Genomic DNA, 20,929 nt, shown 5'->3' with positions numbered 1-20,929 from the left:
GCCATGTAGCAGGTACCATATACAATATGGGATATACTGAGCGCAGGATTATTGACATGCAGCTGGTACCATATATAGTATGTGATATACCGAGAGCGGGCTTGTTTTTTTCTCTACACTGTATGTCAGTTTATGGATTACACAGCTGCTGAAAATATTTTTACATATACAAAACTGTTGTTGTCCAACACCTTAAAGATACATTTACATTTTAAAATATAACCAACATCCACCTTAGAAAAAAAGAACTTTGACACAATGAGGTTAGGGCAATGTTTTATTGCAACCAGGAAAAACTTATATGTGAGTAAGATTCCATCGGCCATGCCTGCCCCAGACTGAGCAGTGATCTCTAAAGTAGTTTGTCATGAAAAATACAGGTTTACAGAATAAACAAATAGGCATGCTGGGACAAAGAAGAGGTATCGCTAACCATTTCTAAAGTTAACACCGTCCCAGTGAAAAAACAAGGAAATCCTGATGGTTGTGGAAAAATATTCTAATATTCTTCAAAACCAGCCATAGTTATATCATGATGCATTTTTTAACTACAAATAAGTGAATTTTAGTTTTTATCTTAACGTTCTGAATAGTATTAAAATTATATAGTGGGTGCAGATCTGAGAGCGAAACCACATCTCACTGGTTCTGCATCACCAACCCTACTACTAATAGAGGATGACTGCACTGCAAGGCCCATTGCTGCAGAGTAAAAGCACAGAGGTTAATTCTAGAACAAATTAAACTGAATTCTCTCACAAGCACCACTAATTTAATTTGTACAATAGGTGTCATATTAAAACCCACGCAATGCTTAAAAAGCCGAGGGGATTTAACATGGCGCTACAATGAAACATCTCTATTTAACTTTGTATGATTATCATTTTGTCTGTTAATTTGAAAGGAATGAAAATATGTTTAGAGTAAAGTCAGTTTTCACAATAAAGCAGAAGAAAAATAAAAGCATTGGCCAAGATAAGAGCTAATACTCAAGGACAACTGTAGAACACAAGATAGAACAGACTTGCACGAGAAATGTCAAGGTGCACAAGATACAGTTGATATACCAGCAAAACACAGTGGAACTGACAACACTAGAAAGTTAAACAATTTTGCTACTTTTTTGTTGTTTTAATAATTTTTTACTTTTTGTTTTAAGTTTTCATTTTTTATTTAAATGACAGGTGGAACAAGGATCAGCAGCATGAAAAATCAGGCAGGGCTTGTAGACCTCTGTCCAGAACTGGTAGGGCATGGCCTGTATAGCATTTAGTATGGTTTGATCACCATTCTTGTTTAGGAGGTCTCCAATGCACTGCATTGAAAGCTGTACCTCCCCAACAGTTGAAGGTGTCAATGGGAATCTTACCAAGCATGCGGTCTTTCAGTGTTAAGTGCTGACGTTACATGACAGACACAGCTTGTAACTGGGGACATGGGGATATGCTGCCCTCTTGCCTAGATAGGCCACTATTGCATGCAGCAATCTCCATGGTCCCAACCTCCACAGTGCTATCTTCATTGTACAACCTCTTGATCCCATCATAGAAGTCGTCAACTTCCATCTGCTCCACTTTCCGTTTGGTGGAAGCCTGCTTGCAGGCAGCTGGAGCTGCTAGCCGCTGGTAGAAGAAAGCTGCTCCCTTCATAAGAACTCCTGGTTTGCTTTTGCCCTGGTTGTGGACTACTGGGCCTGGGACAGGGGAGGGACGGAATTGGTACGCTCCTCTGTTGCAGGTCACCAGTGTCCGCTTGAGAGGACTGTAGATGTATACAGCATTGGGAGGCAAGGAAGCCTGCAGAGGAGAAAGGTGCCGTGCTGCCTCTTCCCGACAGAGGAACAGCTGGGAGCTATCGATCTGTAACAAAGAGTACAGGTATAAGCAGGAGTCCATTCATAAAATTAACTCTGAGCAGAAATTGTGAGAATATCAACCTGGATACATCACGGGAAGCTATTGAGAAGCAAATACAGCACACAGGGGTAGATCTACTAAAACTTCTAAAAAGGACTCTAGCTATCAATTGTCTAGTACATTCTAGAAAATGTTACATGGGGTTAAATGTATTAGAGATTTTTGCAAATCAATGATATTCAGCGACTTTGACAGCTAAATTTAAAACGGCAATCTTGCTTTGCCATAATATTGCCTTGCCGTTCTTTTACCACTATGTAGGCACAGACACCATCTAGACCCCTGTACTATCCTGGACGTTGCCCAAATAGGCCCGATCTAGGCATCTTTACATCATGCCCTCAGTATCTTGCAGACCTCTGCACAATGGTGAACCCCACTATGCCTATTGTCCAATTTCCTCCTACTGTCTCTTACTACCCCTTCCTTTAAAGTGTAAGCACTCACAGGTAGGGTCCATTACCCTATAGTTCATGCCTGTCCACTCAGACCCCCTTGATGTTCCGGTTTCAGGTTATGCAGAACTGTTTTTATATGCCATGCAACTTGTTCTGTTAATTGCATCATGCATTTATTATTCTGCTTATCTGTTGGTACTTATCTGTATGTATTTATGCAATATTGTTGCATTTTACTAACCCACTGTGGAAGCCTTGTGGTGAGTTATAAAGAAAAGCTAATAATAATAATAATAATAATAATAATAATACACAGATCCATTAGCTTTAAAAATGGACATTGAATATGCCCTATTTTGTTGAAGACCAATGTTCAAGAATCAGAACGTACTACTCACCTGTGCAGACTGAAGCAGTTTGATGGTAAAAGCTAGCCAATCAGGAAGCAGTTTTTCCATGTCTAGGCTGAGTACAGCCAGTGCCAGCATGGAGCCCTTGAACTGCAGGAGCTGATGAGAGGCAACGCACTGTAAGAGCTGGTGGGTCAGCAGAGCCATGTGCTGCGATGGATTTATCTCAGGCATCCTGTCTAACAATTGAGGGCTGGTGGTCAGTGCCATGGCATGGAACTGGTAAATAGAAAGTTACACAAAGAAATTTAACAGATTATCCACAATGTAATGTGTAAAACCTATAACTGTAAATATACTCATTGAATGGGTTTTTTCAGCAATCCTGTTGATAACTTCATCACTTTATTTAGAAAAGTAGAGAAGGGGAACTAAAAGACAAAGCAAATTGTTGTTTTTGTTGTTGTGTAGAGGCATTTTAAGCATCTGGGGTTTCACATGATAAATCACCCCCATTAGCTTATTGTTTTCTTACCACTTAAGACTCCTGCGCTAAGATCTTGATAGACAAGTAGATAGAACACCATTCTGCTGGGGGCGGGACAATCCTACATAGTCTATGTATGGTGTGGAAGTGTAACAATATGCCTTAACGTGATGCACTTTTATGTCTTCATGTAAGAGCACTGCCCTGTATGTGGTGGGATCACATTTAAAGGCAGGGTTTCCCAAACCCAGTCCTCAGGGCTCCCCAACAGTGCAGGTTTTCCATATCTCCTTGCTGGAGCACAGGTGTATTCATTACTGACTGACACATTGTAACAGATCCACAGGTGGTCCTAATTATGTCACATGTGATCCAGAAAACCTGCACTGTTGGGGAGCCCTGAGGACTGGGTTTGGGAAACCCTGCTCTAAGGGCTAGATTTACTGAACGGCAGGTTTGAAAAAGTGGAGATGTTGCCTATAGCAACCAATCAGATTCTCACTGTCATTTATTTAGTACATTCTACAAAATGATAGCTAGAATCTGATTGGTTGCTATAGGCAACATCTCCACTTTTTCAAACCTGCAGTTTAGTAAATCTAGCCCTAAGCCTCATTAATACGAACTGTCATGGACAGAGCATGTGTCAGCAAATCAAAGCTTTTATTTCTAACAGAAACAGAGTTGTATGGAATACAATGGGAAATATTTATTCATTCATGTGAAAGCGTATGATTTAAAAAAAATAAAGCAAAATTATTTATTGTTTATACATCACTCCCCTTTAAGCAACTCCCCAAAGCACAAACTCCTCAGAGATTAGCAATTCCCTATTTTAACATGTAACTGATCAATTTACAGGAGTACAAAACATTTTAATATGCTAGGCCACTTTCCATAGTCTAGTTAGTGGATAACACCTAAAACTACAAAATATCTTAACGGCTACTTTAAAGGGGATTCAGCAGGACTATTTATTAAGAATAGCATAGTTGAAAATGAACATAATAATAATTTATATTTCCTTATGACTGAACAGCAGTCATATGCAAATATAAGGTATATATATTATATAAACAGGTCAGCATAGAAGCCTCTGGCTGCCATCAGTATCCACAGCTGTCCGCTACATTAACCCTTCCATTGCCAGAGGGCTGTACAATATTTGTGTACTTTGTTAGAAGTATGCGTTTTTGGGCCATGCATATAAATACATATATAGGAAATAAAGTACCCTTTACTATAAAGCATAAGGGTATTAGAAGTCAACTCAGAGTACCATGACCAACCTCTAAGAGGACTTCTAGGGGTAAATTAATCAATATGCGGGTTCTTCAACACCCGCGTGTTCAGCCTCTTCCGTGATTAAATTTTAAGCGGCGCTGCATTGTAAAGGGTTAACTTCCCTTTACAATGCAGCGCCGCTTGAAATTTAATCGCGGATGAGGCTGAACACGCGGGTGTTGAAGAACCCGCAAATTGATACATTTACCCCCTAATATCCTTATAATTTACACTAACGAGTCCAGTAATCCTTACATCACACAAGGTGGTTTTGTTTTATAAAAGGGACATTAACATTAGCTCAGAACTATAAATCTCTCTCTATCTGTGTAATATAGGTTCTACGGCAGCAGTGTAAAAAAAAGTCCCCACATAGAACTCGTATCAGGTCAGGGAAAGATCTAAACAAGATCACTGTTTTAGAACGTTATGTTCAAATATGCCTCCACATACAAGCAGTTCCTTTGAAAATCTCTTCAATTAAAGCATATTTACAATTTGAAGGAAATCCAAAGGTGTTGCCGTGTGAAGGTCCCAGTTCAGTTTGTCCAGAATAATCCGCTCCATCCTGAGTACCTCAGCTGGAGAGCAGCCACAGGAACTTCCCTGAGTCAAAACCTTGAGGACAGGAATCCGCTAGAAGATAAATACATTTCAGCGTCCGCTAGATAACCATTTATGGGATTATGTAAACGCAAGCCTACAATAGATTTTGAACTCCTATTGAATATCTTTATAATTATTATTCAGAAATTATACAGTGCAATAAAATTCCACAAAACTGTAATAAAACAAACAACACACTTAACAGAAGGAGCAGAAGTCCTAATCCATATGATCTTACAATCTGAAGGATATGCTAGTCAAGTTGTGCAGAGACTGGGTGGATGCAAAGAGGGAGATACATGGGAAATTGTAGAAAAATCCAGCAGATTTTTGTCCAACGTCCCTGAAAGGATCCCCCTTACACCACTGTTCTCTACAGTTGCTTTAACATTGTAGACCTTTGTTTGTAAGGCTCAACTGAACAGCTGGAGCATTTTAGCAAAGCATCCCAAGCATGTTTGCACCCACAGCATTCTTTACCAAATAGCAGTGTGTATGATTATAGTAGTTTAGTCTGTTCGATCCCTTCCACTTTAACAACTATGGGGTATATTTACTAAACTGCGGGTTTGAAAAAGTGGAGATGTTGCCTATAGCAACCAAACAGATTCTAGCTGTCATTTTGTAGAATGCACTAAATAAATGACAGCTAGAATCTGATTGGTTGCTATAGGCAACATCTCCACTTTTTCAAATCCGCAGTTTAGTAAATCTAGCCCTATGTCTCTAGCTACCTTCAGAATATAAAGTAGTTCTATGCAACATGATATTGTTGAGCAATGTGAAGACCCTAAAGTGCTCACGGATGCCCCTTTAGAATTTCATTATGTCAGAGCAAAATTTTTCACATACAAAGCTGTAAGTTAATTCATTAATGGGTGGTGTGTGAGTTATGTAATCAAACATATTGATCAGCCTCAAAAATGTACTACTCCAATACCAAACAAGGCATTAAACTCGGTTGAGTGGACCTATCTGTGGGCAGCGCCGGGTCAATTTGGACTTGGCGATACCTTTACTTGATGGATTCGATCACTGAGCATCATATGTACACCAGTAGGAATGTTAAACATAAATACCACCAGATATGTTGGTATCCATTGCAATATAGAATACGCTCTGACGACCAGGAGGTCCCTCCAGTGTGAGTCTCATGTGATATCTTTCCTGGAAACCCTGGTTAGCCTACCCAAGCGCACTCTGGTCAATATTATACAGTATATAACACAAAGGTTTTCCTAACCATTTTATGTTTTGTTTCCTTGACAATTATTGCTGCACTGAAAGTTATTTTTCTGTACAGCAGAATAATTTTCGCTGTTTCCAATTTCTCTTTCAAATTATTCATACATATCTAATTATATTCTGTTAATTTTAAATGTGTATCTTCTTAAATGGTTGAACTGCGGATAGCTTTTTATGTATAAGAATAGTAAGTCAGTTTAGTTTTTAGGGTTTTTTACTTTTCTTTAGTGGGCTTGTGTTTTTCTTTTGTTTGAAACACTTTCAATAAACAATACTTGATTTATAAAAAAAAAAGTAGTTCTCTATTGAACTTCTCTCTGCCTCCGTATGTTTGTTTGTGTTGAAGCTATTCCTTGACTTGAAAGATCCCCTTCCTTCTTATGGAAGTTGTACTTCAAACGTACTATAAAGTACAGAAGAGAGTTGATCTAGCGCTAAATAACTTGTGAAGACTTAGTATTGGAGGACAATAAAGACCAACAGGTCAGGAGGGCTCCCTGACCAATATAGTCACAATAAGAAAAACAAAAATCACATACAGCCTTAGGTTTCCTGTCAACATTCCAATTCTATTATTATTACTACTGCAAAGGTTCAAAACATATATCAATATAAGCATGAAAACATATTTTGTAGTAGCCTCATAGCTCTCAAAGTCTGTATTATTCTCACGTAAATAATTAACCTACCTCATCCTCCTCAATGGTTTTGGTAGCAAGGAAGAAACAGCTGATTGCTATGCACCGCAAGTATTTTGGATGGGCCTGCCAAGTAAAAGACAGGATGATGCCTTATCATTCAAAGCACATTAATTTTATTTCTATTTACCAAGCTAAAACGCGCTAAATTGAACCCTTAATTAGTTTTGGAATTCCTGCTGTATCCCAAGAAATGTTTTACAAGATTCTGATTCAGCCCAACAATATTTGGTTGCTACAGAAGTTCTGTTATTACATTAAATTTGTGGCACAACCTACATGTCTGGCCTACAAAGGAAGCAAGTGAAGGCAATATTCCACAGCTTTTCCTTTTTTTATATAAAGATTGCATCATTTGAAATAAGCTAAATAGATGCATTGACTATTCTAGCTGTATTTTTTTTTTTTTTTTTTTTTTTAAGACTTCCCATTGAAAGTGTGGTCTGACATATTCTTCAGGACCTAGAACTCAAGACATTTTATTCCAAAAATCAGGGCATTCGTTACCATATAGGCTCAGGCCAAAACCAGCCAGCATTATATACCTGATAAATGTCTGTGGTGTTGGCTGAATAAATGAGCATCTTGTACAGGAAAGATAGAAAAAAATAGGGAAAATTAAGACCATCAACAATATTGGGCAGTATGTGTTTGGAGAAAAATAATAGTGTTTACAGTAGGTGTTTTTTGGCCAATGTCAAACAAGCTGCAAAATTTGAGACCGCAACAAGAGATTTACATATATTATAATGGGTGTAGAAATGCTTATATGGCACCAGAGGCCAATCAGCGGCTTCAAAGCTGAAGCACACTGGTGTTATTGCAGAGCAATTTAGCACTGTGAAAGTACAGCGTTTATTTGCTGCTATGTGACATCATCCTTATATACATGACTCACTTTACCATAATTAACACTCACATGAACCTAATCTTAAAAACAATACAACCAAAAAACAAAACAAGAAATGCATTGTAAAAGATAAGTTCAAAATGTTTTCCACTAGTTTGAAAGATAAACATATGCTGACAACATGAAAATAAGTGCGTTCTGAAATTATTAACGTGTACATGCTTGCGTTGTGTACCATGCAATGTTAATGTCATTTTAAATGTATTCAATATGTATCTGTAAAAACCTATATAATGCTTATTTTAAATACATGTTTACAAGCCTAATTAGGCACCAAAAAAGGAAATTATAAATTATTCTAGGGTTGTTTCACGTTATGGTTAACCTCAGATTATATACAAACATGGCTGCACATTACGTAGTGCATGTTTTACAAATAACCAGCTAGCTATATTTAAGCATTTTAAGTTGCTGTATGCATTCAGAAATAGTGAATAATGGTTTTGTGGTGGCTCTGTAGGACAAGTCCTGCCAAAAATTACCACCTGGTTTTTTTCCACTTGTGAGCAGATCACATAGTTGCATATTTTATTTGACCTGTACATCATCATCAATACATTTCCTACAGCTACAAGCAAGCTATGCATCCTGTATGTAGTTCATAGTATGAGCCCTCTTCTCTGCAAGTTGCCAAATCATTACATAGTAATTAAAGTATAAATTTATTTTTACAACATTTCTTTGAGTGAAAATTCTTTAGCATTTCGCAAATGTGTAAATCTGCAATAGTAGAACCTTAATATCAGCAATCACCTTTACTGAGGCTAAAAAACGATCCAAAATACTGATGGCCAGGGCAAGAGTTTCTGGGTAAACATGAAACTGTTGTTTCACTTTGGCCAACCACTGGATCACTTCATCCCGTTGTTGTGGAGAAATAGCTGTATCCTGTGTAAAGAAAAATGATACAATTGTTGACCAGGCACATAGTTTCCAACAAACAGTTTGATACTTTTACATGCTACACCAAGGCTTCTTAAAATGAAAAAAAGTGTTTTTGTTTTTTTATTTAACATGTCATATACTAAACAGTTTGAGCTTTTGTGAATCAGATCAGATTTTTGGTGACAGAAAGAAGTGAAGCTTAGCCATGACATTAGCAAATATGGGATTGAGTGGATCAGAACCATGACCAATTTTTCCACTATTACTTGTCCTGGAATGTTGGAAAGAATGTATTAATGCCCTTGTAGCCAAACTCTGTTTTATGTGCACAACATGTCAAAATGCAACTAGAAGCTGTATGTATATGTTCTGTTTGTCAATACAGTATTTGCAACCCACAGTAGTTTCATTTTTTGTTTTTTACACCTCAGTGAACTGGAGTATGTGGTGGGTACAGAGGCAGGAAATAGCTCTTAGATTTGTTTCTACAGAATACGCTAAAATCTACAAGTCTTGTTTATAAGTATATATGCACAAACTAGACTATATCATTTTTAGAAACAAAAAGAGACGCACAAACCAAAAAAGCAAGATTAGGGTTAGGATTCATTTCCCCGCGTTGTTCTTTAGCACAACGCGGGGCGCGCATTATTACTGTTAGTATGGTAATTCAATGCTGCTTTTTGCTCAAAGCTCTGTGAGCAACAATCTGCTTTAAAATTACCGTACTGATGCAGATATTTACTCACGGGTCACAGAGCTATGAGCAAAAAGCAACATACTAACAGTAATAAGGCTTGTTAGCCTGTCAAGGATGCAGTGAATGCTGGAGTGAAAAAAATGTACAGTTCCCGGAGCTGTTAGTTGAATGGCATTTAGGTGCACTGAAGCCCTTCATTTCGTGCTACATGCAAAAATTAGATTTTATGTTGTGGGACAAGATTGTGAAATGAGCATCAATGGATGGGGATTGCATTCCCATTTTAACAAGCAGCCACATAGACCTCTGCAAAACTATTTTTATGAAATTTTTAACAAATAGGTATAGCCTACCCAGTACTATGTAATTCCACTATTTATAGTTAGAACTTGCTTTGCACAATGCAACACTGCCAGTTACCGTAGCCACATTTCCTATTCGAGAAAGGGTTATACCAAAACCCTGCTTAGCAAAGCAATTTCGATAACCTAGGATTATCAACTCTTATCTCCCCCTATAGATAAATGTGTCACAAGTGTAAGGCTCTTTCTCCTCCAACGATTGTTAACCATCTTTCCCATGATTTGGTTCTGCCACCAATTGTCACAATCCAGATTTACCTTATCCCTGACCTTTACTCCTCAAATCTGTCTCTTCTTAGGTGTGATTAATGACATAAAACTATGAGAACATTTTAGAGATAATTTCCTTTCCAGGCTAAGAAAGCACTGGAATGCACCTCCAACATTACGGGACTGGAAGAGATTAATAATAAGAAAAGATATTTCCTCATGCCAAATTCCACTCAGTCTATACACCTCTACCTACACTCCCCAATCCACCCTTAATTCATTCTCTCCAGTAATTGAAGATAAAGTCTCTGCAATCATCTCATCCTCTCACCCTACATAACCTGTCCCCTCAACTCTATCCCCTCCCAACTTCTCTACTTTCCTCCACTGCATGACCACCTCTAACTCGCCTCTTTAACCTGTCTCTCCATTGGCACATTTCCATCCTTCTTTAAACATGCGCTAATCTCACCAATTCTAAAGAAACAATCTCTCGGATTCAGTCTCTCTCTCCAACTACCGCCCTATTTCTCGCCTTCCCTTTGCCTCCAAACTACTTGAGCGATTAGTGCACAAACGCATGTCTCACTTTCTCTCTTCTCATTCCATTCTCGACTCTCTGAAATCAGGCTTCCACCCCCCAACATTCCACTGAAACTGCATTCACAAAAGTGATGACCTACTTACCGCAAAGTCTAAGGGTTATTTCACCATAGTCATTCTCCTGGACCTCTCTGCTGCTTTTGACACTGTTGATCACCCTCTTCTCCTACACACCATTCTCATTCCATTGGCCTTTGTGACAGTTCCCTTCCTGATCCCCTTCTACCTATCGAAACATTTTTTTAGTGTTTCTACCTTTTTTCCATTGTACAACTCTTCTCTTTGGGCACTTATTCGCTCATACCACCTTTACGCTAACCTCTCTCTTTCTGTACTATGTAGTGTAACCAACTGTCTTTCTGCTATCTCCACATGGATTTCCAATTAATACCTAAAGCTCAACATGTCCAGAACAGAACTTATTATCTTCCCTCCTACCAGAGTCACCACCTGCCCTCAAATCTCCTTCACTGTCAATAACACCACAATTTCCTCAGTCTCCCAAGCCTGCTGCCTTGGTGTCACTCCACCCTCTGCTTTCTTCCTTACTTCCAGACTCTCTCCTAGTCCTGTCGACTCCTTAAAAACATTGCTAGACTATACCCTTATTTTACTCAACATGCTACCAAAACTCTTATCCATTCTCATCATCATCTCCCGTCTTGACTACTGCAACCTCCTGCTATCTGGCATTCCTGGCACCCATATATCCACACTTCAATCCATACTATATGCTGCTGCAAAAAAGATCTTCCTCTCTCACCACTGCACATCTGCAGCACCACATTGCAAATCCCTATACTGGCTCCCTGTGTCATCCAGGATCAAATTCAACTTACTCACCCTTATCAAAACCACCACTCCTTCACACATCTCAAATCTCATATCAAAATATTCTCCCCTCTCAGATCTACCTCTGACCTGCACCTTTTCTCGTCTCTGGTAACCATCTCTCACTCCTGCTTACAAGACTTCTTCCATGGTATATATAATAGATGATGCTGCTCCACACTTATGGAATTCCCTACCTGGCTCAATCACACTTTCCCAGTCTCCACACTGAGCCACATTTGCTCCTGTTTGAGCTGTGCCCTCTTCCACTTGGAATGTAAGCTCTCTAATGAGCAGGGTCCTCCATACTCTTTGTTTTCATGTCTGCATTTATTTTGACTATTTTGTATGTTCCTGTTTTAGGTTTGAGCTGTTTAACCCCACTGTACAGCGCTGCAAAGCACTGTGATGCCTTAAAAATCATCTTTATTATTATTATTATTATTATTATTAATAATAATAGCCTTCTGTATTCTAAATAAGTGTACTAAAACACAGTTTGCTCAACTTCTAAAATGTGTCAGTCTTTGTTAGAGTGCCCTGATACATGTTCACAAATGTGTAATGGACTAAAAAGTAGTAAATAGTTTCCTGTGCAGTATTAAAGCAGAAAATATCAATTTATGTTGGCAGGTACATTTCAACATTGGTAAGTTTTTGCCATTGAAGGCTTCATACTGTAAAAAGAAAAAAGTCATCTTGTTTAGAAAATACCACGCTATAATCATGTAAAGAAAGTTAATAGACTGGATGTATGTAAAAGGTCAGACATTCATCTTATCTCATCACTCAATATTTAGTGGTAAAGAGGGAGTTTTCTTAGGTTTGTGTACTGTGACTGGATAAGTTTACGCTACAAATGCAGACTACAGAAATGCAATATTCAGATTCTGCTTGGTGTCATAAGGTGCAGTATGTCTCCTGCTTGGAGCAAAGTTCACCAAGACCTGTACAGTATTGTAAAATGCTGACATTACCCAACCGCTGACAAACTGTTAAATGCAGTGTTATTCCCGAAACTTCTGTTGGTGAACTGTACATAATGTAAAAGATTGTACAATGCTGCAAAAACATTTTATTCTTTATACATACTATATAACTACTACAAAAAGGTATATAACTGGGATCAATAGGTTCCATGGAGTGTGTTTCTCGCTGGTGGCCATTTATTTTACTATTCTGTAGTATTTTGAAAGGCATGCTACTGCTATAACAGTGTATGATAGCAAGGTATCATGTGTATTATTAGTGGTAGCATTCTGTGTATTATGGATTAGTAATTTTATTTTATTCTCTAATGGTATATTTAGTTTTGCATAGTGAAATATTTATAGCGGTGTAAAGTCACATCTTAACAACTTGCACACACCTTTCTAATAATGCCAGAAGAGCATACCTCCCAATTTAGGCAGGACAGTCCTGACCCACCATACTGCTTGCTACCCACATAGATCTGGTCATTTGGGCAGAACACCTGTGGTTGGTCTAAATTGTCTGATTTGGCAATATGGTGGCTGAATCACCACATTACAAGTGGTCCAAATAGAGTAGTGTCCCGAAAACTATACACATACAAATCATAGCCATCAGCCAATTGTCCAGCATATCCAGTTGCTAATTATTTTGGGCCCTCGCACAGAGGGATGTCTAGGCAATTACTCAACATAACCACTGACCAAGCTTATAATATCACCTTAAACAAAGATCAAAAATATGAAGGTTTACAAAAAATGTGTTTTTCAAACAGTAGGCAATGGGAGCACATATGCAAAGAGATGGAATATGTAGTATATGGTTTCAGATGAGAGCTCAGATTTCAATCAAGGAAAATGAATAGTAATGTTGTATACTTACCCTTGCACTAACCCTTTAACTTTTGTGACTACTTCAAAACATTAAACCAACAGTGGTCTGTGTTTGAACTTTAAAAGCCCCACATGATCTAGTAATCTACGTGGGAATAAACTAAGCTTTAGACACCCATTACACAGAGAGCATTCCACAGCAGGCAATGAGCCATACGAGAGCTCAGAGCACGCACTCAGCATGCAGTGACCACGCCCCCACCCCTCTACTGGAGAGACAAACCTTGGGAGGTATGTTCCAGTGTGTACTTCAACTGATCGCCAGCACCTCTAACTGATGAGCAATAAACATCTCTCTGCTTTCAAGATCCTGCATGTTTTCTATTGCCTGCTATATCCTCTGACCTACTGATTAGAATTAAACTCTATCCATTCCCCATGCTGTCTTGCTTTAATGCTCTGCCTGCTACCCACAGTCCTGATTCAAAGTAAGAAGGTCAGGAGTCACCAGCAAAGAGGTACTGCAGCAACTAAATGTACACCCAGGAGTAAGCGATTCCAGGTGCCAGTATAGGAGATTGGTGGTGGCAGAGTCTACTTTCCTACAATTAGTGTGCAGTTGGCACTCATAGTCCGAGTGTCTGATGTCCGAGAACACTGAGGAGTGGTCAGTAATGGCAGCTTACTGAAAATAAGAATGTACCCCATATAAACCATAGCAGACAGATGAATAAGACAGGGTGGCAGAGTAAGTCCATCCCGTCACACCAGCATTCTTCTTACAGCTTGCCAAAGTTATGACAAAAAGCACACCTCATTTTTTTATGGGATTGCTGCTTTAAATAAAGACCCATGTTCTTTCACTGAATTGCCTTTCTACTTAATTCCAACTGCTGTAAGTTCAGCATCAAACAGGAGACAACAGCAGACCTGCAGTCAAGGTACTTTGGTATACAACAATAAAAGCTCTCTGAAGACATGCTGTTAATTTAAAGACTATGGGCTAGATTTATTAAACTGCAGGTTTGAAAGGAGTGGAGATGTTTCCTATAGCAACCAATCAGATTCTAGCCATCATTTATTTAGTGCATTATACAGAATGACAGCTAGAACCTGATTGGTTGCCAAAGGCAACATCTCCACTTTTTCGAAAACCCGCAGTTTAGTAAATATACCTTTGACTTAGACAATAGACACCTTAATTGTGCTGTGCTGACGTGCAGAGTTTTGCATAAGCAATTAAAACACCTCCATGAGCACATAATATAAATTACTACTAGAAAAATACCCACAAGCAAAAACATAGAAGAACTAATACACACTGCAAAATGTAGAACCAAATCTTCCTCTTACAAATTTAATGCAATTGTTGTTTTCATGAAACTCAACAAATTAATATTGGGAGAATACTTGTGAACAGGTGCCTGTAGGATGTTTGCTAAAAATTTTAGACACACATTATACAATACCAAACTGCATTTACTGTTGAAGAAAACAAAAATGTAATAAGTTGATATCAACATAAAGAACAGATAATCATAGGCAAACAAATGGGTAAGGAGTGATTACAGGTATCTGACATCTCCCTCAATATTCAAAATACTGAATGGGCTGTTAAGAATATGAGCATAAGTTATTCCTCTATGATGCCTGGTAATTCCGAGGAGAGCCTCTGCTGCAGTGCAAAAATTGGAGCCACAGCCCATTATGATCTCATACTGCCTTATTCTCCCCAATAGTAATACAGATTCAAATGTCCAGCATATTATAGAGCCACATGTGCAGCAAATGATAAAGTTCCAGCCCACTATATAGTACAATACAGTATATACTAAAGCCAAATGCCTGGAGTATATATAGCACAGCCCCCACTTCCCTACATACAGAACAGCACCTATGTCCATGGAAACACAGAACATCATGCCCCAGTGTACAGAATAGTTCCATTCATCCAACATATCGTGAAGCACCCATTCCCCTTGTACACTACAGCTCCTTGTCCTCTGTATACAATATTGGCATGCTAGTAGAGGTAAAACGCCTTGCTGCAGGCCATGGTTCCTGCCCCTGTAAAAAGCAGCACTAAGGCAGAGATTATGGTGGGTGTCCATAGCGGCAGTAAACGTAGCCTCCCTGAACCAATTTTATCTACATTCTACAGCGTCAAAAACTTTAAACCAATTACCAGGCCTCCATTACATGGAGGCAATGATAGCAGGCTGTCGGGAGACAGCTCTGCCATTAGCCAATGAGAGACCGTGGGACGACAGTTTATGGAGCAATTGCTTTAAAACAAAACACCTAGGGAAAGAGGAGTACACATGCCATCAGAGAATGGGGTATCTGTATTGTACACATGCCACCGTGAATCAGCTGTGGTTTGTTTACTAGTCAGCAGAGTGAGCTCTGTATTGTATATGGGTAAACAGAAAGGGATCTGCTTTCCATAGTGATCACTACAATGGGGTCCATTTTGAATACTTGGCACCATAATGGTGTATTGTCTAAAAGCCACCAGAATGTGATTGGTTTTACTGCTAAGACCAAGAGCATTTTGCCTAGAACAATGTTAAAATAGCACCACCGGGAGAAAGTAAAATAAGTCTTGGCTTATTTGGTTCAGCTCACAGGTCTCAAATGTGTGTTGGTGACAGTTGCAATGCATCACAAGGATTGTATGAAGCCCCAGAAATTCTGTTGCTGCGATTCTAATCAATTTCAAAACAAAATCATGAATTACTGGGCATTTTGTTTTGTTTGTTGTGTTCCTCTAAGAAAAGTATTTTGAAACCTTAGACTTAGAATGATGAAATATTTTAGCCAAAATGAATGTAAGAGACTTTAACAGTCACTTTGAACAGACAACATGATGCTTCATCATTAAGTTCCAGTTATCGGCGACAATAAAAAATGGACACTAACAGTGGAAGAAATGTTCTGAATTTAGAAGGAATTATGTATTACAGTCATGTTTAATGACCATGGTGTTAACAAGCAATTTAGCCATGAAGAAGAATTTCACTGCTAAAAACTACTTAATTTCTCAGATACTGGAAGCAATCAGGATCCACTAAGTAAATAATATTATGTCTTTCAGAATGGAACTTATAGAAAAGGGTTGTTCTACTTGACAACCTACTCAACTAAATTTTATCCCAATTATGTAGATGCACAATATGTTCCCGTACTATGACACACTCTAAGAAACAGAAAATGTATAGTTTTGGTAAACCTCCATTACATGTTTCTCTGCTGTGTCGACTGCTAGTTACATAATATATGTTCAGTTTTGATATGTTTCTGGAACTTTGGTGGACTACAATGGCAGATCATCTTTAAATCCCGAGTCAGAATAAGCTTGTGGGTAAAGTACCTATGCTAGCAGACATGGATTCCAATAGTAGGTGGTTGGTGGAGCAAGAATTAGAATAGTCAGGAAAGTAGCCAGGCAGCAAGAGTCAGAACAATAGTCTGATTGTGCCAGTGTGTTAGAGCCAGGAGGGAAGTCAAATGAAGCTGAGGTCATACACATATTAATAGCAGAATCTGAAACGCCGGTTTATGGCAACACCTCCATAAACTGGCACCAAGCATAGATGTGCAAAAAGTTACAGTGCACAAGCTTTGCATCATCATGACAAAATATGTGTGGGTAAAATATACCATAATGGGCTGCTGGGTTCCTACATTTCAATAGCATGCACTTCATAAATTACTACCTTTTAATGGTTTGTGTTTATGAAGGAACTATGTATACAATGCATGAATTCATAGAATAGTCCTGTGATTCCCACATGATAAAATACAATACAACCCATCACTTTAATATGACAACATAGGTTGTGAATGTGCACATCTCTTTAAACTATAGATCCAACATTACAAGATCCAACATCCTTAATTGAAGAAACAAACACTTGGTAAAGTTAAGCAGATAATACAATGACTGTATCTTTATATAATTTATATAAAGATATAATTATCAGTCATTACTGGCAGAGGAGGACTAATTTCAGAACCCTATCTAGAAAACAAAAATTTTATTTTGTACTTGAAAATTTACAAAAAAAAATTATAAAATGCCTTTACTGCAATTCATTTATATTTTAAAAGTGATATAAACCTCATGTCATTTACAAACCGTTAGCACCAAAAATACAACAAGAAGTGTTCGAGGTAGGACTAAATAATGGTGTGTACCAAGACCATATTCAGTGAATAGAGAAAAAGGATCTCTAGGATTACATCTGTCCAATGGGCTTTCAATACATTGAACTCAGTCAATGTGTGTATATACCCTAACCTAGACATGATCACTCGTTCACATTCCCTGCCATTTATTAGTAGGGACTGACATGGCTCCTTCTCTGGCCCCTTGATTCGGCCACACATGGACCAATCCTGCCACTCAGTAACTAGTGGTCACTTCGAAGACCACCTTGTGGTCATCTTCTGATTATTACTATTATTTGTAGGAAGCTTCTGATTATTACTATTATTTGTAGGAAGCTAGTATTAATGCCAAGTCCTCTTTCAATAGATTGACACAAATAAAACAAAAATGATCCAAATACACTTTAAACTATTACGATAAAAAATATTTTTCCCCAACACACATCCCTTAGGTAAGGTCAGATGAATTACAGATATGAAGTATATGTAGAATTCATTATTCTTTAATACCACACGGAATAAGTATTTTCCAGTTTCAGCATTGGCTTACAACAGTTTTAGAATAGTATACACAGGGGCACAGAATAAGGACTACTGAAATACTAAATTTCTTACTTACTCAAAACAATAAACGAAAAAAATAAAATAAAAAATGATGTACCTGGTTGGTAGGTGTCTTGTGCACATACACCTTCCACATCTGGGCTTCTCTAGAGACTGCCCTTTCCAGAAGAAAGGACAGTCTCTGGCTCTCCAGGGGCACAGAGTACTTCATGGTACCCCTTGGATATGCCTGCCACCCAACCGGATACAGCTACCTGCAAAACAAAATATATGTTTTTGTTAAACAGTGTACAAAACACAGTGCAAACACATGATGCCCTCATATTGTACAAAGAAGGATTTCAGTTGTTTACCTGTCAACTGTAACTAGAATGCTTAAACACACTGTTGTGGAGGGGGGCGGGGATTCAATTAGCCATGATGTTCTTCAGAATATTGCGGGCGCGAGATTTTCACAGAAATCAACACTGATTTTTTTTCATACCTCAAAAAAATGAGATTTTACCGTAGTAATGGTAAAAATGCTCAGCTGAGATTGTTCTGAGGGACATTGCGGCTAACTGAATTCCGCCCTTAATATCATGAGATTTGGGAGTGGGGTGAGAGATATATTGCAGTCTTAGTACCTGTGATATTCTATGCAAGAGAGGTATTCAAGTACTGCAATATTATAATCCTATTTATATCATGCCTACATTCCACATGATTGTACAATAAGAGAGGTCAAGTTGAGCATATATTAGTCATACCAGAAGAGAGGCCAGCGCTGGCCGCTGACATGAAGGAGAAACAGACAGTAGCTCCTTACGTGTGAAGCTGCCAGGTGCTGCTCCTCCATGTCAGTGTTACATTGGGAGTGTGGCATGCGGCTATGATGTCGCAGTCATGTCCCACATTCCCATTCTGAGGAGCAGAATACATCTCCCACACCTCCTGCCTGCCAAGTTAAGTAACAGCAGGAGTGGGGGCGCAGTGCCCAAGTGGGGGTGTGCCACTTCTAAGTAGGGAGAGGTATGAATGTGTAGTGGAGAAGGTGAGGAACAAGAATAAATTCTTTAGTTTGTACTCGCAAACATGCAATGATACTTGTACACTACTGTAACGTGTGCAGACAAATTACCATTCTACAGTGCCTAGCTCATGTACTGTATCATTGTTGAGCTGTATTTAGTTATGCATGTCTACGTTTGATTCTTATTTAACAAGTTATGCAGCACTGTATGCATCAAATACTTAAATATAAGGATATCGCAAATTACATTAATAGAATAGATTAAAAAAAAAAAATCCAAAAGATTAAAACACGTGTAAAGAGGCTGCATTCAAAAACTTTGTAATATAACTAAATATTGCCTATGAAATATAATACAGTCCAGCACTCTCACTACAATAAAGCATGCACAGTCCGTGCTCATTAAACAGCACATTTTCCTGAACATGAAGTGCTTGGCACTCAGACTACATAACTATCAGGTACAACAGCACTATCCTTTGAAAACTACTCCAGTCATGAAGTGTTTTTGTTTTTACTAGTGCATCAATGTTCCATATTGTTCCAATGACTAAGTAGGCAATTAAAAAAATAAAATAACATAACAGAAGATATAGTGTGCAGTGACCAACCATGTGGCCCCATAGATTAAAAGTTATATTTGATTAATATAAAGCACTGACATAATCTGCATGTGGGCGACATTGCACAAATCAAAATTTTCATCCAACAGGATTTGACTGAAACCAATTGGAGTGTGTGTATTATAATGTGTCAAAAATCAATATTTGGGTTCATGACTCGACTTGCCAAGTATAACAAACTACATTCAAAGTTGATGCAGCCAGTACACAAATTTACATAATTATTTGCCAGCTATTAGTGTTGGTCTTTTTGGGTTTATGCTACCCATACGTTTCACTGAATTTTTCTAGACAAATACTAAAGATAAGCAATGTTTTCAAAACTGTTTCACAAAATATTTGCTCATTTCGCATGTGTAAAAATTTTAGTGAAATTTGGTCTTAAGTGTTGTCAGTCCTACCCAAACCACACTGATAAAAAAAATAAATTATAAAATAAATTAAATGGTAGAATAGCTACTTTATACATATGAAATATACATGCTTGCAATAAATACATGTGAACTAACTGCAATATTGGAAGGCAATATGTGTATTTGAAGAGTCAGATTGTAAATGGCTGACTTGGCAACTATTAGGGACTTTACCACCAGAAAAGACTGTTTAGCACATCTAAAAAAGTTTTTTAAAATTGCTCAGTAACTAATGCTGCCCACAGAAGCATATCCGATCACATGATTAGGTCAGTTTGGCTTAACACTTGGATCACGTAGTGCACAGTTAGTGCAGCTAGCTGATGACCGTGCACAAATGCCGTTTTCATCAGCTGATGAGACAGCTAATGGGGCAATCTGGTTGAGTTCATTGTTCAGGCCTTTTTAGGACACGAGTAAGTTTGCTTCATCTTGGTGGGCTGTGAGAATATAAGAAATAAATCTGTGCCTCATACCAGTGAACCAGAGTTCTGCAGTTCATGGCCAAAGAACCATGCTGTCTAGAGTTTCCAGAAATTAAACTGCGACTTATAAATGAGATTGCCATCAAGAAAGCAAAAAGAATGGGACACTCTTCACCTACCCACATGTGCCATACTGGACAGACCCACCTGGTCAGCGCTTTGCCGAACAGATCTTATGAGACCAGTTAATGAGGTTACAGCACACAGTAGCAGAAAATGGCTATCAACCAACTAGAAATGTAGACTGTAAACTGGCACCTAATGGATTCTGTTGATCAGGGTTGCCAGCTGTTTAAACTTACAAAAACAGCAACTTAGCAATTTGGATGTTTTAGACCAAATTGCTCTGAGTGTATGGGCCTCTTAAGG

At 38.3% G+C, this 20,929-nt stretch overlaps 1 protein-coding gene across 2 annotated transcripts in view; it reads right to left on the bottom strand.

Annotated features, from left to right (window-relative positions):
- Nucleotides 1-264: 264 nt before the first annotated feature.
- The window catches only part of CCNI (cyclin I), a 29,371-nt gene continuing 8,706 nt past the window's right edge, over nt 265-20,929 (bottom strand). For both annotated transcript variants that reach the window (XM_075204072.1, XM_075204061.1), the window contains 6 exons: nt 18,125-18,281; nt 8,648-8,782; nt 6,976-7,050; nt 4,931-5,071; nt 2,713-2,943; nt 265-1,859 (listed from right to left, as the gene is read on the bottom strand). In XM_075204072.1, the coding sequence (XP_075060173.1) occupies nt 1,404-1,859; nt 2,713-2,943; nt 4,931-5,071; nt 6,976-7,050; nt 8,648-8,782; nt 18,125-18,238 (1,152 nt within the window). In that variant the 5' untranslated portion in view covers nt 18,239-18,281 and the 3' untranslated portion in view covers nt 265-1,403. The remainder of the gene's footprint in view (nt 1,860-2,712; nt 2,944-4,930; nt 5,072-6,975; nt 7,051-8,647; nt 8,783-18,124; nt 18,282-20,929) is intronic.

This window comes from Mixophyes fleayi, chromosome 1 (genome assembly GCF_038048845.1).
Source record: "Mixophyes fleayi isolate aMixFle1 chromosome 1, aMixFle1.hap1, whole genome shotgun sequence".
Taxonomy (NCBI): Eukaryota; Metazoa; Chordata; class Amphibia; order Anura; family Limnodynastidae; genus Mixophyes; species Mixophyes fleayi.
This window is presented reverse-complemented; position numbering and strand designations above follow the sequence as displayed.